This window comes from Scyliorhinus torazame, chromosome 1 (genome assembly GCF_047496885.1).
Source record: "Scyliorhinus torazame isolate Kashiwa2021f chromosome 1, sScyTor2.1, whole genome shotgun sequence".
In the NCBI taxonomy this organism is placed as follows: Eukaryota; Metazoa; Chordata; class Chondrichthyes; order Carcharhiniformes; family Scyliorhinidae; genus Scyliorhinus; species Scyliorhinus torazame.
In genome coordinates, this window is record NC_092707.1 from 129149237 (window position 1) to 129176366 (window position 27130).

A 27130-nucleotide genomic window follows, 5' to 3' on the forward strand; every position below is an offset into this window, starting at 1 on the left:
GACGAGCTGCTGGCCCTGTGATCAGCTGGAAGTTCTCGACTAATTGCCTGAGGCACATAAAATTCAGTTGCAGCTTCCAGGGCCAGCAAAGGCGGAGCCCCAGCCCCAAATTGCCTGCCCTAGTGGGCAGGGCCCTTCTTCATTGGCTCCCCATCCACTATCTTAAACATTCACGTCCTCAATCATCAGCGCACAGTGGCAGCAATGTGCAGTATCTGCTAGATACACTGCAGCAACTCACCAAAGCACCTTCGATAGCACCTTCCAAATCTGTGACCTTCACATGGACTGCAGCGGTTCAAGAGGACAGCCCACCACCACCTTGTCAAGAGAAATTAGATGGGAATAAATTCTGGCCTAGCCAGTGAGGTTCACATCCCAAGAGCAAATGAAAAAAAATCATGCTGGTGGGACTAATTATTCTTGTCTTTGATTTTAATTATGATCGGCTTAAATAACTTTCCAATTGGGTGCAAACTTATCTTTCAATTCTGTGTTTAGACTAGAAAATACAGAATGGACAGGTGTCAAGGTGTGTGAAGAATATTTTGCCTAAAGTACTACATTCATTATAGACGAACCCTAATGTTTCAACATTGCGGCATCTTGTTCATTCTTAAACAAGTCCACAGTTCTTCCCTTCTCTAATCCAATTAAATCTTTGAATGAAGTAAAACTTCTCGATGTTAGTCTTTATTTTTATTTTTGTCTTTTATTTGTTTGAATATGAAACACATGTGTGGGACTAAATGCAGAACGCAAATGCAGAACCCTTTCAAAGAGAGCCTGCACAGAAATGATTGGCCAAATAGCCTCCTTCGGTGATACATAGAACATAGAAAATACAGCACAGAACAGGCCCTTCGGCCCACGATGTTGTGCCGAACCTTTGTCCTAGATTAATCAGAGATTATCATTGAATCTACAGTGCAGAAGGAGGCCACCCGGCCCCCCGAGCCCGCACCGGCCCTTAGAAAGAGCACCCCACCCAAACTCAACATCTCCACCCAACACCAAGGGCAATTTGGACATTAAGGGCAATTTATCATTGGCCAATTCACCTAACCCGCACATCTTTGGACTGTGGGAGGAAACCGGAGCACCCGGAGGAAACCCACGCAGACACGGGGAGGACGTGCAGACTCCGCACAGACAATGACCCAAGCCGGAATCGAACCTGGGACCATGGAGCTGTGAAGCAATTGTGCTATCCACAATGCTACCGTGCTGCCCTTAAGAACAAATAAATCTACACTATATCATTTTACCGTAATCCATGTACCTATCCAATAGATGCTTGAAGGTCCCTAATGTTTCCGACTCAACTACTTCCACAGGCAGTGCATTCCATGCCCCCACTACTCTCTGGGTAAAGAACCTACCTCTGATATCCCTCCTATATCTTGCACCTTTCACCTTAAATTTATGTCCCCTTGTAGTGGTGTGTTCCACCCGGGGAAAAAGTCTCTGACTGTCTACTCTATCTATTCCCCTGATCATCTTATAAACCTCTATCAAGTCGCCCCTCATCCTTCTCCGCTCTAATGAGAAAAGGCCTAGCACCCTCAACCTTTCCTCGTAAGACCTACTCTCCATTCCAGGCAACATCCTGGTAAATCTTCTTTGCACCTTTTCCAGAGCTTCCACATCCTTCCTAAAATGAGGCGACCAGAACTGTACACAGTACTCCAAATGTGGCCTTACCAAAGTTTTGTACAGCTGCATCATCACCTCACGGCTCTTAAATTCAATCCCTCTGTTAATGAACGCGAGCACACCATAGGCCTTCTTCACAGCTCTATCCACTTGAGTGGCAACTTTCAAAGATGTATGAACATAGACCCCAAGATCTCTCTGCTCCTCCACATTGCCAAGAACTCTACCGTTAACCCTGTATTCCGCATTCATATTTGTCCTTCCAAAATGGACAACCTCACACTTTTCAGGGTTAAACTCCATCTGCCACTTCTCAGCCCAGCTCTGCATCCTATCTATGTCTCTTTGCAGCCGACAACAGCCCTCCTTACTATCCACAACTCCACCAATCATTGTATCGTCTGCAAATTTACTGACCCACCATTCAACTCCCTCATCCAAGTCACTAATGAAAATCACAAACAGCAGAGGACCCAGAACTGATCCCTGTGGTACGCCACTGGTAACTGGGATCCAAGCTGAATATTTGCCATCCACCACCACTCTCTGACTTCTATCGGTTAGCCAGTTCGTTATCCAACTGGCCACATTTCCCACTATCCCATGCCTCCTTACTTTCTGCATAAGCCTACCATGGGGAACTTTATCAAATGCCTTACTAAAATCCATGTACACTACATCCACTGCTTTACCTTCATCCACATGCTTGGTCACCTCCTCAAAGAATTCAATAAGATTTGTTAGGCAAGACCTACCCCTCACAAATCCGTGCTGACTATCCCTAATCAAGCAGTGTCTTTCCAGATGCTCAGAAATCCTATCCTTCAGTACCCTTTCCATTACTTTGCCTACCACCGAAGTAAGACTAACTGGCCTGTAATTCCCAGGGTTATCCCTAGTTCCTTTTTTGAACAGGGGCACGACATTCGCCACTCTCCAATCCCCTGGTACCACCCCTGTTGACAGTGAGGATGAAAAGATAATTGCCAACGGCTCTGCAATTTCATCTCTTGCTTCCCATAGAATCCTTGGATATATCCCGTCAGGCCCGGGGGACTTGTCTATCCTCAAGTTTTTCAAAATGCCCAACACATCTTCCTTCCTAACAAGTATTTCCTCGAGCTTACCAATCTGTTTCACACTGTCCTCCCCAACAATATCGCCCCTCTCATTTGTAAATACAGAAGAAAAGTACTCATTCAAGACCTCTCCTATCTCTTCAGACTCAATACACAATCTCCCGCTACTGTCCTTGATTGGACCTACCCTCGCTCTAGTCATTCTCATATTTCTCACATATGTGTAAAAGGCCTTGGGGTTTCCCTTGATCCTACCCGCCAAAGATTGTTCATGCCCTCTCTTAGCTCTCCTAATCCCTTTCTTCAGTTCCCTCCTGGCTATCTTGTATCCCTCCAATGCCCTGTCTGAACCTTGTTTCCGCAGCCTTACATAAGTCACCTTTTTCCTCTTAACAAGACATTCAACCTCTCTTGTCAACCATGGTTCCCTCACTCGACCATCTCTTCCCTGCCTGACAGGGACATACATATCAAGGACACGTAGCACCTGTTCCTTGAACAAGTTCCACATTTCACTTGTGTCCTTCCCTGCCAGCCTATGTTCCCAACTTATGCACTTCAATTCTTGTCTGACAACATCGTATTTACCCTTCCCCCAATTGTAAACCTTGCCCTGTTGCACGTACCTATCCCTCTCCATTACTAAAGTGAAAGTCACAGAATTGTGGTCACTATCTCCAAAATGCTCCCCCACTAACAAATCTATCACTTGCCCTGGTTCATTACCAAGTACTAAATCCAATATTGCCCCTCCTCTGGTCGGACAATCTACATACTGTGTTAGAAAAGCTTCCTGGACACACTGCACAAACACCACCCCATCCAAACTATTTGATCTAAAGAGTTTCCACTCAATATTTGGGAAGTTAAAGTCACCCATGACTACTACCCTGTGACTTCTGCACCTTTCCAAAATCTGTTTCCCAATCTGTTCCTCCACATCTCTGCTACTATTGGGGGGCCTATAGAAAACTCCTACCAAGGTGACTGCTCCTTTCCTATTTCTGACTTCAACCCATACTACCTCAATAGGGTGATATTCCTCGAACTGCCTTTCTGCAGCTGTTATACTATCTCTAATTAATAATGCCACCCCCCCACCTCTTTTACCACCCTCCCTAACCTTATTGAAACATCTATAACCAGGGACCTCCAACAACCATTTCTGCCCCTCTTCTATCCAAGTTTCCATGATGGCCACCACATCGTAGTCCCAAGTACCGATCCATGCCTTAAGTTCACCCACCTTATTCCTGATGCTTCTTGCGTTGAAGTATACACACTTCAACCCATCTCCGTGCCTGCAAATACTTTCCTTTGTCAGTGTTCCCTTCCCCACTGCCTCATTACACGCTTTGGCGTCCTGAATATCGGCTACCTTAGTTGCTGGACTACAAATCCGGTTCCCATTCCCCTGCCAAATTAGTTTAAACCCTCCCGAAGAGTACTAGCAAACCTCCCTCCCAGGATATTGGTGCCCCTCTGGTTCAGGTGCAACCCGTCCTGCTTGTACAGGTCCCACCTTCCCCAGAATGCGCTCCAATTATCCAAATACCTGAAGCCCTCCCTCCTACACCATTCCTGCAGCCACGTGTTCAACTGCACTCTCTCCCTATTCCTAGCCTCGCTATCACGTGGCACCAGCAACAAACCAGAGATGACAACTCTGTCTGTCCTGGCTTTCAACTTCCAGCCTAACTCCCTAAACTTCTTTATTACCTCCACACCCCTTTTCCTACCTATGTCGTTGGTACCAATGTGCACCACGACTTCTGGCTGCTCACCCTCCCCCTTATGGATCCTGAAGACACGATCCGAGACATCCCTGGCCCTGGCACCCGGGAGGCAACATACCTTCCGGGAGTCTCGCTCGCGACCACATAATCTCCTATCTATTCCCCTAACCATTGAATCTCCTACAACTATTGCTTTTCTATTCTCCCCCCTTCCCTTCTGAGCCCCAGAGCCAGACTCCGTGCCAGAGACCTGACCGCTAGGGCCTTCCCCCGGTAGGTCATCCCCCCCAACAGCATCCAAAACGGTATACTTGTTTTGAAGGGGAACGGCCATGAGGGATCCCTGCACTGTCTGCCTGTTTGTTTTTTTCCCCCTGACTGTAACCCAGCTATTCTTGTCCTGTACCTTGGGTGTGGTTACCTCCCTGTAACTCTTCTCAATCACCCCCTCTGCCTCCCGGATGATCCGAAGTTCATCCAGCTTCAGCTCCAGTTCCCTAACACGGTCTTTGAGGAGCTGAAGTTGGGTGCACTTCCCGCAGGTATAGTCAGTGGGGACACCGGTGGTATCCCTCACCACCCACATCCTACAGGAGGAGCATGTAACTGGCCTAGCCTCCATCCCCTCTTACCTTACAGAATATAGCTGCTGTGTGGACTAACTAGATCTCCGCCCTCCGACTCTGCTCCCAGTCAGCTACACTTCCTGTAAACTCCTGGCTCTCTTCGCACTCTTTGCGGAAATGTCGGAAACAAAATGAAAGGAGCACCTTACTCCCTCCTCACCTAACTCCCTCGGTCACCAAACTCTCACTATCGCACTCAAAAAGCACCAAATTCAGCACTCCCTCGGTCACCAAACTCTCACTATCGCACTCAAAAAGCACCAAATTCAGCACTCCCTCGGTCACCAAACTCTCACTATCGCACTCAAAAAGCACCAAATTCAGCACTCAGTGCAAACAAAGTCTGCACTGTAGGGGATCACTTTTATACTGTGAATCTAGCCTCTGAAAAACTGGCCTAATCCAATTAACTAATTAACAAGCACCAGCTGCAAGTGCCTAGAAGTAGAAGCCTGTTTAAAGCTGATTGAAAATTCACCTTCTTCTGAACCAAACAGCAACTTTTAAGTTAATTAACTAAATAAAAGAAAGACTAAACTTTAGATAAAAATGAAGCCTTATACTCCCTCGGTCACCAAACTCTCACTATCACACTCAAAAAGCACCAAATTCAGCACTCAGTGCAAACAAAGTCTGCACTGTAGGGGATCACTTTTATACTGTGAATCTAGCCTCTGAAAAACTGGCCTAATCCAATTAACTAATTAACAAGCTCCAGCTGCAAGTGCCTAGAAGTAGAAGCCTGTTTAAAGCTGATTGAAAATTCACCTTCTTCTAAACCAAACAGCAACTTTTAAGTTAATTAACTAAATAAAAGAAAGACTAAACTTTAGATAAAAATGAAGCCTTATACTCCCTCAGTCACCAAACTCTCACTATCGCACTCAAAAAGCACCAAATTCAGCACTCAGTGCATTCTCTGATAAATCATTGTCAGGGAAATGGCTGATGAATCCATTTATGGCTATCAATCCTTAACTCTCCCATCATGACATCTAATTATATTTTTGGCTCCAAAAATAAATTGCTTTCTGAATCTGGGCCTGCATTTTCAGGGTTTTGAATGCTCAGCACCTGTCCTCCGAAGAGTCGTCATGGAATGCATCTCCACTGACTACAGCAAGACCACTGCCATTTCTTGCTCAAATGAGCATTGATTGGCAGCAGGTGGAACGTCCGGCCGCACTTGGATGGAAGTCTGCCTTGGAGAGCAGTTGGTTAATCAGATTGGCTGACAACTCTCCAGACAATCCAGGCACAGCGCCACAGTGGCTGGAAAAGGTGCAACGCCGTGCCTGAGACATTTTCCAGCCCTTCTAATCAGTGGATTTTCTGGTCCTGCTGATGGCATCCCCCGCATTGCTTTCCCAAGTGGCCGAGGGTGCAGGGCACATAAAGCCTTGTAGATTTCAGCGGGACCGGAAGATCCCACAGCCTGCCAATGGCCTGCTGCCTTTGCCGCTGGAAAATCCTGCCCTAAGTCCCAGGAACTGTAGTTCTGGTGGGGTGGGGTTGGCGAGGTGGGCAATATCATTGCTGGGAGGGCCGGGGGGTGGGGTGGGGGGAGGGCTGGAGTTCTCCTGTTTTTGAGAGGTGGGCGCCTCCAGTCTGATGGGGTCTGCCTTTCAATGGAGGTTCCACCACCCAACATGCTTCCCCCTTCCCACCCACCCTTTCCTGCCCAAGATGAAAAAAATGAAAATGAAATGGAAATCGCTTATTGTCACAAGTAGGCTTCTAATGAAGTTACTGTGAAAAGCCCCTAGTCGCCACATTCCGGCGCCTGTTCGGGAGGCTGGTATGGGAATTGTGCCATGAATTGTACGGGAAGAGAGAGAGCTTTTTCAGTTTCCCACTCTCAGTAATCAGGTGACCGCCAGCCTACAAATTGAGGCTGGGTTGAAAAGGCCTTTAAAGTGATGATTAACTGACTGCTTAAGGGCGTTAATTTGGACATGGGTGAGCTTCCCATCCAAGGCTCTGTTTGCCCTATCATACCCGTGGCCAGGTCAGGGTGGGCGGGATCCTAGACGGAATCATGTCCATGCTATTTTACGCTCCCTTCCTGCCTTACGGTGTCCATTTCCCACTGATTGATGAAGGAAATTCTGTGCATTTCCTTATATTTAAGGTGTGGGATAAATGTAGGTTGTTGTTGAACGCGGATAAAGTCAAACACTGCCCTATATATATGGAAATGGCCTATGTATGTGCTCAGAGAATTGAGTAATCACCTTATTATACATAAAATAAAAAACAAAAATGCTGGATAAATTCAACAGGCCTGGCAGCATCTGTGAAGAGAGAAACAATAGTTAACGTTTGAAGCCCATATGAATTTTCTTGACATCCCTACAGTTTCCAGAAATTTGCCGAATTCTCCAAAGGCCAATGTTCATTGTAAATGTTATTGAATTGGGATTTCAGCTCTGAATTAAATTTTGTGAATCTCAGATGTCATGGTTTGCGTAGAGACCGTTCATTTTTTAAATAAATAAATCCCCACAGCTGGACAAGACTTCATTTTTAAAAACTTGCTGTAACAAAAATCAACATAATTCAAACATCAATTAACATGCAAAGGATATTTCAAATAAAAAAGTAAATAGTCGATACAAACAAAAATATGCTTCAAGTAGTTTGAAGCGCTCACATTATTTCCTGCACCACTGTGGCAACACGACACGCGGCCTCCATTATGAAGGGTCTCTCACTTCCCACTCAATCATTTTGGCCTTCCAATCACACTCACCAGCAGCCATATTTCATCTGAAATCCTCGGACAAGATTAACATTGACAAGGTGCACGACTACAAATCCTCTCTCACTCAGGTCATGACAGTCCTGTTGGCACAAAATCCCCACAGACTCCCTTCTCTGCCCTTTTTAATTGGTCGTGTGTGCTCCAGTAACACTGAAATAGCAGCAACGGGTCTTGTCCAATCAACCTTGCTCCTTCTGTCTGTGGATCTCAGTTCTTTCCAACTGTGTAACACTCACAGTAACACAGACTTTGCTCCATTCTTGGAGCCCTGCTTCAACACCAGGATTTGCTTTAAATTGTCAAACAGAAAACTGATCCTTTCATGGAAAGCTTTTCTTGCTTCCACTCATATCGATTCTGCGTGTTCTAAACCCCGCTGAGAAGATGTACTCCCGGAGGCTTCTTTTTTTAAATATAAATTTAGAGAGTACCCAATCCATTTTTTCCAATTAAGGGGCAATTTAGCATGTTCAATCCACCTAACCTGCACATCTTTGGGTTGTTGGGGCGAAACCCACGCAAACACGGCGATAAAGTGCAAACTCCACACGGACAGTGACCCAGAGCCGGGATCGAACCTGGGTCCTCGGCTCCGTGAGGCAACAGGGCTAACCCACTGCGCCACCGTGCTGCCCCCCCCCCCCCCCCCCCCCCCCCGGAGTCTTCTTACAATGAACTGACAAACTTTGTTTACAAGGTTGCCTCATTAGCTTCATGCGTTGAGGTCGTCCATAGGACAGTTTTCCCAATTAGAAAACTCCCCTTAGAGAAATTCTCTGCGCTAGGTAGTGATTGGTTGTTCAGACCACGTAAGTGACAATCGCCATATCCAACGCTGCAGTTGTCTTTCTGTTTACTTTCTTGCTTCTCAGCTTTTCATCCCCGTGGCAACCTCAGGTCACATGGGCATTTCTTGGAACCTAATGGTATCATAACCAGGAAACCAGTTAACCCTCTTTAATAATATTTCCCAGTTCACTTTGGTATTAATGGGGGCATTGCACAAAAGGAAAACACAGACTTTTCCCAAAGCACATGAGTCATCATACTGGGAAGAATGATTCCTGTACCTTTAGTTGAAAATGCCCTACAACTCAAACTATAGGAAGAATCATGAACTTGAAAGTCGAATGATGATCATGATTTCAACCTTTTTATCAATTCTGTCCTTTGACCTTATTTGTTGCCGACCTTCCCTCTTCCTCCTCATTAGGGCAGCATGACGGCACAGTGGTTAGCACTGTCAAAGATCCATCCCACCCGGCTTACTCACTCTTCCAACTTCTTCCATCGGGCAGGAGATACAAAGGTCGTGAGAATACGCACGAACAGACTCAAAAACAGCTTCTTCCCCGCTGTTACCAGGCTCCTAAATGACCCTCTTATGGACTGACCTCACTAACACTATACCACTGTATGCTTCACCCGATGCCAGTGTTATGTAGTTACATTGTGTACCTTGTGTTGCCCTATTATGTATTTTCTTTTATTTCCTTTTCTTTTCATGTACTTAATGATCTGTTGAGCTGTTCACAGAAAAATACTTTTCACTGTACCTTGGTACACGTGACAATAAACAAATCCACTGCTGCCACACAGCGCCAAGGACCCAGGTTCAAATCTGGCCTTGGGTGACAGTCTGTGTAGAGTTTGCACTTTCTTCTCACAACAGCATGGGTTTCCTCCCATAGTCCAAAGATGTGCAGATTAGGTTGATTGGCCATGCTAAATTGCCCCTTAGTGAGGTTACTGGGTTACGGGGATAAGTTCAGGGCATGAGCCTAGGTAGCATACTCTTTCCAAGGGTCAGTGCAGACTCAATGGGCCGAATGGCCTTCTTCTGCACAGTAGAGATTCTATGATTGGGTCCTTTCCCTTTAATAAAGATATGGAAGATTGGTTTCCATTTTGAACTCTTACACCTTTAACTTGAATCAAATGAAACATGTGGGTAAATGTGTGTCTGAACATCCAGTTATTAGCAGAAAGAATTGCCCCACAAGATTTCACATTTAAAACAAAAAACATTTACTGTGCAAGTAAAACAAAACAATTGCCACTAATGTAACCATATGTATGTAACCATACTTTCCAGGAACTTGAGCATTCAGACCGAACCAAGGTGTGCCACATCTCTCAGGAATGCCCTTTGTTTCTCCTCAGAATTCCCTCTTTTCTCTGAGATATGAGATTTCTTGGGGTCTTTCCAGTAACATTGGGCCAAGCAGCCCTCTAACTCACCTCAAACATCTCACTATTGTGAACACCCCACCTCGAGCATGAGTTTTGCTGTCGTCTTGCTTAGTGGAATACAGCTCCTGACAGCTTTATTTCTCTGCCTGTTTCTAAGCTGTTACAGCTCCAAATGCAAATGGCCTTTGCCTGTGAAAAATCACACACAGAAACCTAACACAAAATGGTACCTCCTCTGCAACCTATTGCCGTGACAACGTGGCATGCCTAGGATAGCCCAGATAGAAACTTAACTAATTATCTTTGTCTTGATAAACATACCTTTGAGTTCGGGACCCCGATAAAAAGTTTATACTGTTCATGAAGCTGATGCTAGACATCACCACCAAGACACAGAAAGTGGCCATTCACTGTTTAATGTTTCCCCACTACTAACTTGGATCTTAGTAAATAAACCCAGGACATCCTTTGGCAGTTACTTCAGATCTGTTTACCAGCTTCACACCAAGTTCTTCCATTTTCTTACTTAAAAAAATTTCAATCCCCAATTTAAAAGTTATATTCTTCAACATATGAATCATGAAATTTTACATTCTTGCAACACAATTCCCTTTTGAAAGTTACTACTGAATTTTTATCCACCACCTTTCAATCAATGAATTCAAAATCATATACTTAGTTACGTTAAGGCCGGGATTCTCTGTTCTGGGGAATCGCAACTGGTCTGTGCTGGCACGAGGAGCAGGGTCCGTCAGGTCTGTGAGTCTCTCTGCTTTACCATGATAATTTATGCATGGGGAGAGCTCAATGGATTCTGTTGGAATCCCAGTACCAGACTGCCATTTTGGGATTAATGGGTCACACCCTCAGGAGAGCAAAGTGTTTTCTGCTGAGCAAAGGGGAAGGGAAAGTACTTAGCTCCTTTTGCTCTGTTGAGGGGCTGTCAATCATAACAAGAGTGTTTATAAATATGGTGGTTAGCATTAAAGCAGGGTAATTCAAGTCTGAAGGGAAAGATAAGTAAACAAACCCCCTAAGCAGTTGTGGCTGGACCAATAAAACAGTCAACCACTGGCGAGTGAAATGTATAGCTGTGTGAAATTGACTGGAAGATTTGCATTTGAAAGGCTGTCAATTGTTTTGAAGCCCATTGAATTATACTTGGCTTTTGAGGAAACCTCTGACACTTGTAACAGCTGTTGATTTAAACACTTTTGTCTGAGGCAGCAATTGTTAGGGAAGGGTAAGTGAAAATGCAATGATTTTTCACTCTACTGCCTGGACTGCTGTTCAGCTTTCAGGAAGGGTTTGGGGAGGTTCTCTGACAGGTGTCCCTGTTGGGGAGGTTTATGATGGATGTCTCTGTTGGGGTCTCTGATGGGGGGGTCTGATGGGGTGGCTGGGGGAGAGCATGGGGGAGGGGGTTGGGTCACCCTCATGCGAGCGTACTGTGGAGAGGTGACCTGTTATTCCCTTGGCAGGGGGTAGGGTGGGGGGTGCAGGACCAACTTGCACAAATTTGTATCAATGCCTGCCTAGTGGATTTGCCATTGTGGAGGTCGGAACATAACGGGGGGGGGGGGGGGGGGGGGGGGGTTGGAAACTCGGGTTTCGAGTCCATTAATGACGTTAACATTTATTTAAATGGTTGCCTTGCATCCTCCTGCTGCAGTGGGGTGAGTGGCCGTCTTGAGTCCACCAGAGGGAATCGGAGCATCGCAAGCAGACCCGGTTTTCCCTCGACCAGAGTGGTGTTGAATGGAGAACCCTGGTCTAAATCTCCTCAGCTCCTTACTGAATCTTTCGTGAATTATCTTAAAGTTTAGTTCATGATCCTCTTGGCAGTGGTAGTAGTTTTTCCTCACCGAGTCTACCAATTAACTTCAATGGTTTAAACATCTCCATTAAATCACCCCATAACCTTTTCAACTCCACAGACCACAATTCCAGTTTCCCCAGTCTTGCCACTTGACAGATTTACCTTATCCTTGGTAACATCCTCATAATTCTCCGAAGAGTAATACCAAGATTGGACATGGAACTGGAGCTAAGGCCGAATCAGTAATTTATCCATTTCAAGATCCTACTCCAAAGACTTGAGAGCACAAATATATATATATAAGCTGACATTCCACTGCAGAACAGTGGGAGTGCTACAATGTCAGAGCTGCCATTTGGTGGAGGTTTTAAACCAAGGCCCCATCTGTTGTTTCAGGGGGATGTTGAAAATCCCGTGACCTTCCCCCGGCTGACACTGTTTCCCGTGGGTTCTGGCTCGAGAGTTGATGACCTTTTGACCTCCAGGGTTGCATGGCGTTGATAATGGAGGGAACCCCAGAAATTGTTTCATCGTTTGGGATGCCTCTCTGTAGTCGCAGTCCATAGAAATTGATTGGCTGATTCCCTTGATTGGCTGGATCCCCACTTGTGCACAACTAGGTTTTGCAGTGGTCAACACCAGTCCTGGGCTGAAAGGTCATTGATCTGAAACATTGGGTGACATATTACAGCTTACGCCGCCCAGGAGCAAAGTTGGGTAAGCTAATTTGCTCCATGCTAGCCTGTCCTGCAGCCATAACGTGCTGTGGCTAAACTAAACAGTTGGATTTTTGCTCTTCAATGTGGAGGAAGTCCTGCTCGCGGGATCTGGTGGCAAATCTGTTTGGCCGGCAACTCCAGTAGTCCCAGTAATTGGCATTGGTAGGACTGCAACCAATCCTAGGGAGAAGGCCAAATGAATCCCTGAGTGAGGTAAATTCATAGAACATACACTGCAGAAGGAGGCCATTTGGCCCATCGAGTCTGCACGGACCCACTTAAGCCCTCACTTCCACTCTATCCCCGTCACCCAATAATCCCTCCTAACCTTTTTGGTCACTAAGGGCAATTTATCATGGCCAATCCACCTGACCTGCATGTCTTTGGACTGTGGGAGGAAACCGGAGCACCCGGAGGAAACCCACGCAGACACGGGGAGAACGTGCAGACTCCGCACAGACAGTGACCCAGTGGCGAATCGAACCTGGGATCCTGGAGCTGTGAAGCAACTGTGCTATCCACTTGTGCTACCGTGCTGCCCCCCAAGCAAGTTTAAGGTATTGGGCAGGAAATGCTTCGCCAATTTAGGGAGGGATCGGGTGTTGAGGTTGGTGAGCCGGCGGGCAGGGAGAAAGTGAAGATACTATTCTGGGAGGGGGGGTGGGGGGGCTGCTCCCCAATGCGCAGAAGGTGCCCTCTGAGGATAGTACTGTATTATGGCATGGGCAGTGTGTTATTGGGGTCAGTTAGCTTGTTGAGAAACTTAATTGATTCTTTTGTTACGTTTTTAATATTTTTGTCCCGATCGACAGGCTTCCGATTTTGGTGCTTGCCCAACTAACGTGTTATAGGGGTGTTCTTGGAGGTGGGCAGGAGGTGGTGGGGTTGGCACCCACACTATTTTACCTGTCCCCCCACGCACATAAAATCCAGCCCGTTAACTCTTTCTCTCCACAGGTGCAGTATAATAGCTGAGTATTTGCAGCATTTTTTGGTTTTACATTAGCCCTGTGTTGATTGAGACACAGTTAAGAAGGCCACATTTCACTGGCTCCCGATTGGTGGGATTCCTCTGGGTCTTTTGACAACATGTGTGCCTCAGTCTGTAAATGTATTGACCAACCAGCAAGGCCACAGGTGTTTGGGGTCGGGTTCCCCTCTAAGGGCTGGACATTTTATTATTGTTAAAGCTGACAGCATCTTTATTTTTACCATCATGCTCTTTGTTACTCCTCTGCTTGTGTCATTACTGCTGCACGTTCTGGAAAACCAAGAGCAAAAGGAAAGCATCAGCATTATTTTAATGTCTGTACGACCAGCAAGAGGCTTCACAGTGGAAATTTATGGTTATCTGCGAGTTGCTTGATTGAATTTACTGAACTGCAACTTACCACCTGTTCATGATCATAGAATGGTTACCGCGGGGAAAGAAGCCATTTGGGCCATTGTGCCGGCTCTCCATATGAACAATTTAACTAGCGCCGCTCCTACACCTTCTCCCCATAATCTTGAAAATCCTTCCTTTTCAAATAATAATCCATTCTCCTCAACTGAAGCTGCCTGCTCTCTGCAGAATCAGAAGAACCCAGGAGAACATACCAGGAACCACTGCCCAGTGGGTAAGGTGGATTGGGGGAAAGGGGTAGGGGTGGGGGAGGGGATGTTGGGACCTAATGACAATTATTGGCTGCCCTGTAAGGGTTGTTTGTCAGCATTGTTTTCAATGTCGCTGCAAGAATATAATCACAGGCTTAGTTGTGATCGTTCAAGTTAATCTCCCTTTTTTTCTGATTGAGAGACCTAGGGTCAGGTTAGAAATAACTCAAAGTTCTATTTTAATGAACTCCCCAGCTGTAAGTTGCAATTGGTTCCTAATTTACATTCTCTTGTTAACTGATTTTCCTAAAGCCTTTGAATTTTTCAGGATAGTGCCCAGTAATCACTGGGTAAGACGTGCAAACAAGCAGTGCGATTAGAATGTTCATGAATTAAAGCTTAGACCATCTAAATTAAATTTGGGCACCGTATGAGTGAGTTGATCTCAGTTGATTACTGGGGAACGAGTCAAATTGAAGCAGATAAAGAAACTGGCCAGAGTCCCTGGGCAAAATCTTTGCCCCAATAAGGAGGTGAGAACGGAGCTGGGTGGACACCATTTGCCACTTTCCCAAGGGTGGGATTAGGGGTGATAAGGGTGACCTACTCATCAGCAGCAAGTAACCCCTTGAGCTAAAGAACGATTGAGGCCAATTATCAGAGGCTGGATAAAATTTTCCTGTTGACCCCCTTCAGCTTTTGGAACATGGGAGCCACCTGGAGACTGCCTCCAGGCGAATGGGAAGTGGGGGGCACTCCAGTTAGACATCTTTAGGCCTCAACTCACCCGTCTATATGGCTATAGCTATGGTCATAAGCCTTGCTGTGGAGGGATTTCCCCTCCACAATGGTGGCCTGGCAACTGTGGCCGTCATTTGATTCAGATTTCTTTTAAGTTGCTGAGAGGGCACCTCAAGGTGGAAGCACTTCCACTCTCCCTTACCTGCAATGGTAGGCCACAGCTCCTTAGTACTGGAGGCCCTCATAGTAGCCCTCTAGCTTCAGGAATCCACCCACTGACCTTTTTAAATCACAAGTGTGGGTACTGCCCACGAATTAATCAAGGAACATTACAACCGAACTACTGCCCTCCACACAGTCTGGGCTCAGGATACCAATTGGCTCCAACACCGGGGTGCCGACCTGTTTATTATCTCCTTGCATGATGGGAACAAATCAAGATGTTGGAGAACAATTGGATCAACCTTAGCTGAATCCACCTTCTCATTAGTCACCAGCCTCGTATCATTCATTGTCTAGGTTCACTAGGGGCAAATTCTAACAATGGCTAATAACAAGTTAGCCACACATTATACACCCCGCATGATTTTTCCCTTCCTGTTCACTTCATTTTACAGCATCAGCCAATATTAGATTCATCCCCTAAAGAATGAGTTATTAATATCTGAGGAACTATGCACCAGCAAGATTCACTGCCTTCAGGAGTGTGGAGAGTAATACACTGCACTTTAAAAAAAAAAATTTAGAGTACCCAATTATATGTTTTCCAATTTAGGGGCAATTTAGCATGGCCAATCCACCTAACCAGCACATCTTTGGGTTGTGGGGTGAAACCCACACAGACACAGGGAGAATGTGCAAACTCCACACGGACAGTGACCCAGGGCCGGGATTCGAACCCGAGTCCTCAGCGTCGTAGGCTGCAGTGCTAACCACTGCACCGCGTGCTGCCCTGTAATACACTGGACTGATAGATCATCATTGTTCAAAGTTAACTTTCAATTCAAATAAAACATTCTTAAAATTTCATGAAATCACGCAACTTCTTACCCCTCATGGCCAGTCGAACTGGTGGTCTTCAAATCCCTTGTTCATTGTTGGTAACTAATTGCATTTTTGTCTTAAAATGTGGGTTTACTAAAACTTGGTGAGGAGACTTTTCTCACCTTACTTCAGAGTGTTCCTTGCATCCACCTGCGATTTGAAATGTCAGCTGCCATTTTTCCCTAGTATTGGCGATGGCATTGTCAGTGGACCTCTGAAGATGTGCAAAGCATCAGAGGTCCTTGCTCAGAAATTGTTCAGCCCATTGGTGAGGATGGAATCTTCCAGAAGGCCTGATTTCCACTGTCTTTCCCTCCCCCCCCCCCCCCGCGCCTCCACCCCTCCCCCCCCCCCCCCCCCCCCCCAACCCACCTCTCTGTTTTCTTCCCTCTGTTTCTGCAGGTATTGACAATATATTATTGTCATATCTCCTGATGGACTAGTTTGTTGCCTTGTTCTGTTTCCAGTAGTCTAAGAGTGGTAATTTATGGGAATTAGGAAAAGAACAAGAGATAATGGGTAGGGCTTGCCACCCCTCCGGGGGCGTGTTTTGCGGAGGCGGTGGCCATTGGCCGACTATGGGTCAATGGATTTTCCCATTGTTCGCACCCTCTGCTGGTGTTTGCCGTCGGTGGCACCAGAAGATCCCACCACCAGCAGAAACTGCCGGGACATTTCAGCCAATATGTGCAAACCTTTTCTTTATTCAATGGGTTGTTGTAGTCTGGAATGTGCTCGCTGATAGGGTACTGGAAACTTTTATAGCGACTTTCAAAAGAGATTTGGTTAAATGGAGGTAAAAGCTTAGAGGTCCATAGGAAAAGAGCAAGGGAGTGAGATTAGTTGGATAGTTCTGTTAAAGTGTGTCAGCATAAACATTATGGGCTTAATTACCTCCTTCTGTTCAATCCTCCATGGTTTTATAACTGCTGGATTTAACTTAGACTTTCCATTTCTTTTCAGACTTTGCGTTTGACACTGAGCTGAGATTTGCCACCAGTGCGACTAGACCAGTTACATCCCCACCCTCCACCTCACCGTTTGGATCCCTCCAGCCTTTTGCCTTCACATTCAGAAATACTGCCTTGGCAGGAGGCAGCACTGCCAATTCTCCCACAGTCGCCTCCACTGCCCTGACCATGGCAGCGACCACGATGGCAGCACCAGTTCCAATCACAATGCCAGCTGCCGCTGTCACAACGTCTCTCCTGGCAACCACCGTGAGCACTGCGACAACCACCACCACCAGTACCGTTGTCATGCCGACCACCCGCACCATCGCCATTGTGCCACTAGCAACTGCCGCAGCAACCACGGCACAGGCAGCCACGAGGAGTACAACCAGGATCAGTGTGGTGGCCAAACCAGATTCTACACCAGATTCACAGACAACCCAAACAACATTGGAAAGCTTCTCAGAGGGCACCAGTAAAACCCTCTTATATATTCCTTACATTACCGAGGTAAGTCTTGATACTTACGTTGCGGGCTAATGCCTTATCAAATATATTAAACTTCAGTAAAATACATTGGAGCCTGAAAACAAATGTTGCTCAGGCTTTGCCTGCTCTTGATCACTGCCTGTGACGTCTGTTGGAAAGCACATGTGTTGTGAGGAGACTTTTCAACTTTGAACATAAGTATTTAAGAACTCGGAACAGGAGGAGGCATCTCCACTTTCCTGCTCGACTTCCATAACCCTTCAACGCATTACCAATTAAAAATTTTGGAATACTATAACCAATGGATCCCCTGTCTCCGGCCATGCCTCAGAGACCTCGCCATGGCGCCATTAAATACGGTTCACACAAATGTGGTGAATTGGTACCTGGGGGGTGTCTCAGACCAGCAGAGGCCTCTGGGTGGTCGGGCTCTGGGCAGGTTGGTACCCCGCCACTCCCGCTACCAACCAGGCACCTTGACGCTGGCAGCCTGGCACCTTGGCATTTCCACCCTGGTACCCTGGCAGTACCACATGGGCAGCCTGGCAGTGCCACTCTGGCACTGTTAGGATGCCCAGGTAGCACTACCAAGCTGGCAAAGACACTGCCATGGTGCAAAACTGGCAGTGCCAAGGTGTCCGAGTGCCAGGTTGCCCATGCCAGGTCGCCCAAGCCCAGGGGTGCTCTGCCCTTATGAGGTGGGGGGGGGAATCCCCTAACACTTAAGTTAGGGTGTTAGGGATTTCCGAAGGCCACTGTGGGGAGTTAAGAGATCAGAACGGTCTTTAAAATGCACTCCAATCTCTTCCAGGAAATGAAGGTCAGTGCGGCTTCGGCGGGGCATTCCTTGCCGAGCCCCCCCAAAAAAGAGTCCCGTTTGATAGTGGACAACGCTGAGAAACACCCTGCTATTTATGTCCAAAACGGGATTCTGTTTTTTTCCCCTTAAATCATGACCGTAATCACTAAAACTCCCTCTAATGGCACTGTAATATGTCTATTAAAGCAGGCCAGAGCCTGGGAGCTTTGAGACAGGTAACCCACCTTCTGGCTCTCCAAAGCCTGTCCACCATCTTCAAGGCACAAGCCAGGAGTGTGATGGAATACTCCCTGTTTTCCTTGGGTGAGCGCAGCTCCAACAAGACTCAAGAAGCTTAACACCATCCAGGGCAAGGCAGCCTGCTTGATTGGCACCCAATCCACAAAGATTTGCTCCCTCCACCACCGATGCCCAGTGGCTGCAGTGTGTACCATCGTCAAGATACACTTCAGCAACTCCCAAAGGCTCCATCCACAGCACCTTCCAAACCCGTGACCTCAACCACCAAGAAGGACGAAGGCAGCAGATGCACAGGAACACACACCATCCAAGTTCCCCTCCAAGTCACTCATTATAAAAAAAACATTTTCAAGTATAAAGTGATTTTCATGACCACTTGATGTTGCAGAATGCTTTACAACCAATGATGCATTTTTTAAACTGTAGTCACTGTTGTAATAGAACATAGAACATAGAACATTGCATTGTGTAATGTAGGAAACACAGCTGCCAATTTGCACAGAGTAAGCTCCCATAAACAGCAATGTGATTTTGAACAGATAATCTGTTTTTGTGATGTTGATTGAAGGATACATTTTTTTTTAGAAAATATTTTATTGGGGCATTTATAGTTTTAACAATTTTGAACATCAAATTTCAACAAATACAAAACCACAATAATATTCCCAACAAACCCTTCCGGGCACAAACCCCAGCCAACGTGGCTTTTACAAACAGTGCCACCTTCCCCAACCACCTCCCATGCCTCCCCTTTTCCCACCCTCTGCCCGCCTCCCCTTTCCCCCCCTGCTGACAGCTTGATTTTTCTCAAAGAAATTGATGAACGTCTGCCATGTCCGAGCAAACCTCTGCAACGAACCCCTCAAGGCAAATTAAATTTTTTCGAGTCTAAGAAACCCCACCATGTCGCTAACCCACATCCCCGACTTCAGGGGTTCCGAGTCCCTCCACCCTAGTAAGATCTGTCTCCGGGCCACCAAGGAGGCAAAGGCCAGGACGCCGGCCTCTTTCGCCACCTGGGCTCCCGGATCTTGCGACACACCAAAGGTCGCCACCTCTGGACTCGGCACCACCCTCATTTGTAATATCTCTGACATGATGTCAGCAAACCCCTGCCAGAAACCCCACAGCCAAAACATATGGACATGGTTCGCAGGACCCCCCAGACAGCGCCCACACCGATCCTCCACCTCCTCAAAGAACCTGCTCATCCGGGTCACAGTCATGTGGCCCTGTGGACCACCTTAAATTGCATTAGGCTGAGCCTGGTGCACAACGAGGATGCATTCACTCTCCTCAGGGCCTCCTCCCAAAACCTGGCCTCCAACTACCCACCAAGCTCTTCTTCCCACTTTCTCTCAACTCCCCTATTGGGGCTCTCTCCCACTCCATTAGCTCCTTATAGATCTCTGAGACCTTCCCCTCTCCTACTCCTGTTCTCAACACCACTTTATTCTGCAGCCCCTGGGGCGGCAGGTACGGGAAGGTCAAAACCTGCGTCCGCACAAAATCCCTCACCTGCAGATAACGGAACCAATTCCCGCCTGGCAACTCAAACTCCTCCTCCAGCTCCTCCAGGCTCGGGAAACCCTCATCAATGAAGAGATCCGTAAATCTCTCGATCGCTGCCCGGATCCACCCCCGAAACCCCAGCCAGCCATCCTGGAGCGAACCTGTGATGATCACATATTGCCGGCAACACCGATGCCCCCTCTAATCCTATATGCTGCCTCTATTGTCCCCAACCCCTCAGGGCTGCCACTGCTACTGGGCTTGTGGAATACCGAGCCGGCGAGAACGGCAAAAGTGCCTTCAATAATACCCCCAAACTCGTGTCCTTACATGAGGCCGCCTCCACCTGTTCCCATACCGACTCCTCCCACACTACCCACTTCCTGACCATTGCAATATTCGCCGCCCAGTAATAGTTGATGAAATTCAGGAGGTCAACCCTCCCCCCCTCTCCCCCCCGGCTCCAGCAGCACCTTTTTCACCCGCCCAAACAAATCCCGAGACCTCTGCATTCATCTTTTTGAAGAACGCCTTGGGAATAAAGACTGGGAAACTCTGGAAAACAAACAAAAACCTCAGGAGGACCGAGATTTTATCTGTCTGTACCCGCCCCGCTAATGACAATGGGAGCACATCCCACCTCCGAAATCCCCCCTCATCTGTTCTACCAACCGATCCAGATTCCGTTTGTGCAGCTGCTCCCACTCCCGCGCCACCTGGATACCCAAATATCGAAAACTCCCTCCCACCACCTTGAATGGCATCTCGCCTAGTCCCTTCTTCTGCCCCCTTGCCTGGATCGCAAAGACCTCACTCTTACTCATCCTGAAAACCGGCCGAATTCCTTTAATATCTCCATAATCTCTCCAATTCCACCCAGCGGGTCCGATATGTACAGCAGCAGGTCGTTCCCATTGTGGGGCAGCCCCACGCCATTGGGAAACCCCCGGGCTGCCGGCAAAACAGAGCATCCCGCCGGCGGAGAATCCGGCCCCCTGTGTTCCACGCTCTCCCCCCCCGGTACTATAACCTGCCAGAGCCTCGATGCTCTCAATGCCAATGCCAACAACACTATGGCCAAGGAAAACAACAGTGGGTAAAGTGGACATCCCTGTCTCGTCACACGGTGTAAGCTAAAGTATTCCGATCTCGCCCGATTCGTCCGCACACTCACCACCGGTGCCTGGTATAGTAACCGGGACCCAATCCACAAATCCTTGCCCAAACACAAACCGCCCCAGGACTTCCCACAAGTACTCCCACTCCAACCGATCAAAGGCCTTCTCTGCGTCCATGGCTACCACTACCTCCACCTCCCGACTCTCTGGAGGCATCATGATTACATTAACCAATCTCCTAATGTTGGTGCCAAATGCCGCCTTTTAATGAACCCCGTCTGATCCTCCCCAATTACTCCTGGGACATAATCCTCGATTCTTGTGGCCAGGATCTTCGACAACAGTTTGGCATCCGCATTTAACAGGAAGATTGGCCTACACGACCCCACAGTTTTCCGGGTCCTTATCCCGTTTTAAAATGAGGGAGATCGACGCCTGTGACAACGTTGGGGGTAGCACTCCCAGCTCCTTTGCTTCATTGAAGGCCCTGACCAACAGCGGTTCCAACACTCCCGAGAACGTCTTGTAGAATTCCACTGGGTACCCGTCCGACCCCGGGGCCTTACCCGATTGCATTGCCTCCAACCCCTCCACTACTTCTACAAGCTTGATTGGGGTCCCCAAGCCCTCACCAACACCTCATCCACCTTCAGGAACTCCAACCCTCCCAGAAAACTCCTCATCCCTCCTTCCCGATCGGGGATTCCGACTTATATAGATGACTATAAAACACCCCATTCACCCCTGCCGGGTCCAAGACTGTTATCTCCCATGTCCTTCACTTTTCCCAAGCCTACTGCTTCCTCAAATGGTGTGCTAACATCCTGCTCGCTTTATCCCCGTACTCGGATTCCACCCCTCTCACCCTTCGCAGCCGCACTACCGCCTTACCCGTGGTTACCAATCCAAATTCCATTTGCAGCCTCTGCTGTTCCTTTAGCAGCCCTTCCTCCAGGATCTCTGCATATCTCCAGTCCACCTGCGGGATTTCCTCCACTAGCCTTTCTATTTCCACGCGCTCCGCCATTTCCCTATGCACTCGAATCAAAATGAACTCCCCTTGACCACTGCTTTCAGTGCCTCCCAGACCGTACCTACCAAAGTCTCCTCCACGTCATTAATCTCCACATACCCTGGATGGCCTTCCACACCCACTCACACACCTCCTCCTCCGCTAACAGTCCCACATTCAACGTCCATTGCGGGCGCTGGCCCTTCCCCTTACTCACTCATAAATCTAGCCAGTGCGGGGCATGGTCCGATACTACTATTGCCGAATACTCTACACCCACCACCACTGCCAACAACGTCTTATCGACCGCATTAATCCCCGGAGCTCCTTAGCTGTAGCCGACACCCTCCCCATCTCACCCAAAAGATGGTACCTCTGACAATGCTGTGCTCCCTCAGTGCTGCACTGGAATGTCAGCCTTGACTTTTAGAATTAATCCCTGGAGTGGGACTTGAAGCTAAAACCTTCAAAGACAAGCATGCTACCAACTGAACCACAACTACAAGTTAAACTACACGTATCAGCTACAATAATCTATACTTAACTTCAGGGCGACCGGCAGATGGATAAGGCCTTTATCCTGATCTCATGTGTCTGGTTTGAAGAAGTGGTTCCGTCTTGGCTGGGCTCATCCGTCAGGTAGCGATCATTGGTCTTGAACTTGGCTGTCTGGTCGTTATGCTGCAGTTGGGCTGGCACAGGCCGGATTCAAAGGAGGCTGGCACAGGCCGGGTCCAAAAGAGACTGAACACATGGCTGTGTCCCTTTTTATCCTTCTGAGTTTCGCGCTCTTTGGGGCGGTCCTTAATCTTGGACCCAATAGTTTGACAGGTCATTGACCTTGGCAATTGGGCTCTCTGAGTAAAGGGAGTGGCACCGATCAGTCCGTGGCTGTATCGGTTTCTTGAGTGCAGTCCTATTGTTCTGGGGAAATGGGCCATTATAATGCAAACGAGCGGGGGTTTTGATCAGGTCTAGCACTATGGGTTGCAAATACACAGAAGCTCTGTATCTGCCTGAGTCCTGGGTTGACCACAATCCCCATGGTCCTTTGCAGGTGGACATCTCAGATGGCTACAGTGTATTGCGGAAAAATTACATTTTGTTGAAGCTTTTGGTCTTGCACTCATCAGGGCAATTCACAAGAATACCTAGGTCAGGGAAAACAACAACTTTATACTGTATGAGAAGAGAGTGATGACTGGTTGGAAAATTAACTCTGATTGGTAAAGGAGAATGCATCAGGTGATGGTGATTGACAGGTGACTGCCAAGAATTTTTTGAAAATTTAAACCAGGCAGCTTGACTCTGATTGGTCAATGCATTGGTATGAGGAATGAACCAGCAAAATGGCTATCACCTATTTTGTTCAGCCGCAACAGGCGCAAGATGTGTATATGTTCTTTCTGTCTGCAAAGAACAGGGCTCTGTGTATTAATATATGTAGCTTCCAGCACACACAAATGCACCACACTGCGAGTCTTGTTCTTTGCAGACAGAAAGAACATGCACACACATTGTGCCTGTTTCAGCTTAACAACATAAGTGATACATGTACACTGGTTAATTTCTCAAGGCAATGCCTTGACTAATCAGAGTCAATCTGTCTGTTTCAAATGTTCAAACAATGCTTAGCAGTTAACTGTCACTCAACATTAACTGGTGCATTCTCCATGGCAACGCCTCTACCAATCAAAGTCCACTTGCCAACAGATCAGCATCCTCTTTTCGTAAAGTATATGTGATTGTCCTGGTGAGTTCATGATGAAAAGAAATATTTCAGAAATATTCATGTTCTGAACTGCCAAGCAAGTATTTCTGATCCATGTGCCCCCTCTAACCAGTCAGTTGTTTAAGCTTCAAGGTGTCCCAGTGGTTATTAACACTGGAGTGCTACTAACACTGGCTGTGTATATTTCTGGAGGTGTCATCACTTTATCTCCTGCCTCCAATTGTCCCACCCCCACACGACCTCCATCGGCTGCCTCGCGGTGTTTCAACTGCCTACAGCTAATTGGAATACTGGCTTTTCACCCCCCGATCGGATCATTCTTGACCGGCAGACCAGTACCCACTTTACTCCATTCCAATACTTTATAACTAGCAATAGAAAGTGTTCAGAAAAAAGTGAATTAGAAAATATAATAATGTTTCTGAGATTTTTATCCTGGATATAGTTCATGACCAGCGTCAGGGATAGTCCTACAGATTGGCAACCCTGGCATTGCCTGGTGGTCAGCTGAATCTTGCCAGGCAATAGGTCTCAGCTTCAGTTATAGGTCTATCTTGAGTTGATTCATTTCAGCCAGAGTCCTGCAATTGACCTCAGTACCATTGGGTGGAAAAATGAATGGATCAACTTCTGATAATTGAACTGTTTAAGAGTTATACACATGACAGATATATGTTGGGAGGGTTTTAAACTAGTTTGGAAGGGGAAGGGGACATAGAGTATTAGTACAATACAGACACATCATGCTATAGTAAAGGAAGCAAGTCAGAGTGAGTTGAGCTATGGATGTCAGAAAAGTAAGACAAGTCTGGAAAGTCTTTACTTTAATGCAGGCGTTGCACTTCCATGTTTCCTGAAAACAATACCAGCCGATTCAGGTACCTTCAAGTGGCTAGCAGGGTCCGGAGTGCTTCAGGCAACTTTGGCCCACTGCACTTCCAGTTCCGAGTCTGCACATGCACACGGCGGCAGCCTCTGCCGCCGACACTGAGCGCCATGGCGGACTCTGACCATGGACCCACACAAAGAAACTAGGCCCCCCTAACGGCCGCGCGCCCGAGGATCCGTCCGGCCTGATCTCCCCCCCGGCCGCCCATAAGGCCCCTCCCGGTGCCAGATCCCCCAGCCCCCAACCAGGGCGGCCGCAGACTAAGTCCGCAGCCGCCATGCAAGAGTCCCGACTGGCCATACCATGTTGGTTCCATACCGTCGGGAACTCGGCCTGTTGCGAGCGGAGGTTCGCTGGACGGGGCTCTGGCAATGGCCCCCCAGCCGCACGGTGTAATTCACGAACGCACAGATATTCGGGGCCCAGGGAATCGCCGGAGCAGCGCCAGGCCCGGTTCCGTTGGGAAATTTGATTCTCCGCCCCCGCGCCAAAGGAGATTTCGGCGCGGGGCTGCGGAGAATCTCTTTAGGCGAGATAAAGGAGGGTGTTAAAAGGGAACTGATGTTGCACTATTAATTAAGGAATCAATTACTGCAATGAGGAGAGATGGATTCTCTGCTGTCGGGATGCTCTGTTTTGCCGGCAGCCCAGGGGTTTCCCGACAGCGTGGGACTGCCCCACAATGACCATTGACCAGCTGGCGAAACGGAGCATCCTGCCTGCGTGCTGAACCATAAATCTGGCTCGGCGGGACGGAGAATCCAGCCCGATATGTTGAAAGAGTCTTCAAACAAGGCTATATGGGTAGAACGTAGGAATGCAAAGGAGGCTGTCACATTACTGGAAATGTGTTACAGGCCCACAAAGAGCCAGTGGGAAATAGAGTAGCCAATATGTAGACAATTCACTGAGGTGTGTAAGAGTAATAATCGGATAATTACACTACAGAATTTCAACTTCCCCAACATAAATTTTAATTAATAATCATTATCTTTTAAAATTGGGATAATTATAGTGTAAAGGGTTTAGAGGGGGTGAATTTCTTGAAATGTATTCAGGTGAGTTTTTTCTGTCAATATGTAGAAGGCACAACAAGAGATGGAGCAGTGTTGGATCTGGTTCTGGAGAACGAAGCCGAACAATGTGACTGTGGGGGAGCATTTTAGTGATAGCGACCACAACACGGTATGGTTCATGTTTGTTCTGGTCAAGGAAAAAGATGACCTGCGAAAAACGGTTTGGGATTGTGACAAGGCAGATCTGGCCAAAGTTGACTGCGAACAGCTTCTTGCAGGAAAATCTACAGCAGAGAGTACAAGTCCAACATGTTCCCCGCAGGCAATAAGTTCAAGGAACCCTGGATGTCTTGGACAATCCAGCACTGGATAGGAAAGAAGATAAATCTTTTTAGCAAGTCCAAAAAGAGAAATTCAACTGCGACCCGAGAAGAATATAGGAAGTGCAAGAAGGAACTTAAGAAAGCAATAGAAGAACAAAACGGCATGATAAAGGACTCGTGAATAAGATTAGGGAGAACCCTAAGATATTTTATAAATACATGATGGGGAAGAGGTTAACCAGGGAAAGAGTAAGGCCCATTCGAGACCAAGGAAGCAACCTGTGTGTGAGGTCGTAGGACATTGCTTGGGTGTTAAATGGGAACTTCTCATTGGTCTTCACTCAGGAGGAGGACGTAGGTACAGAATTCAGGAAATCAGACTGTGAGGACCTTGAGCAGTTTGACATAGGAAGTGAGGAGTTATTGGAAGCTTTGGCGGGCTTGAAAATAGACAAATCCCCAATCCCGGATGAATTGCACCCCAGGCTGCTGTGGGAGGCTTGGCAGGAAATAGCAGGGGCTCTGATACAAATTTCTAATTCCTCTCTGGCCATGGGGGAAGTGCCAGAGGACTGGAGAACAGGTAATGCTGTTCCACTTTTCAAGAAGAGTGGTAAGAGATTTCGAGGAAATTTGAGAAGCGAATCATTGAGAGGGTGTTGGGAATCTGGAATGCACTACCTGGGAAGGTGGTGGAGGCTGGAAACCTCACAATCTTTAAAAAGTAAGGATAAAGTTAAGGATAAAGTAAAAGGATAAAAGTGAGGATAAACACCGACACCTCGTACACAATATTCCTCAATACCGGGGCGCCGCAAGGCTGCGTGCTTAGCCCCCCTACTATACTCCTTATACACACAAGACTGCGTGCCAAAATTCGGCTCCAACTCCATCTACAGTTTTGCTGATGACATGACTGTAGTGGGTCAGATCTCAAACAACGATGAGTCAAAGTACAGGAGAGATAGAAAACCTAGTGGTGTGGCGTAACGATACAATCTCTCCATCAATGTCAGAAAAACCAAGGAGCTGGTCATCGACTTCAGGAAGCAA

At 47.3% G+C, this 27130-nt stretch overlaps 1 protein-coding gene across 1 annotated transcript in view; it reads left to right on the forward strand.

The window, feature by feature from the left end:
* The window catches only part of LOC140412395 (uncharacterized), a 348002-nt gene that overhangs the window by 310631 nt on the left and 10241 nt on the right, over positions 1-27130 (forward strand). The window contains exon 3 of the mRNA XM_072500819.1: positions 16937-17436. Coding sequence (XP_072356920.1) covers positions 16937-17436 — 500 coding nt within the window. The remainder of the gene's footprint in view (positions 1-16936; positions 17437-27130) is intronic.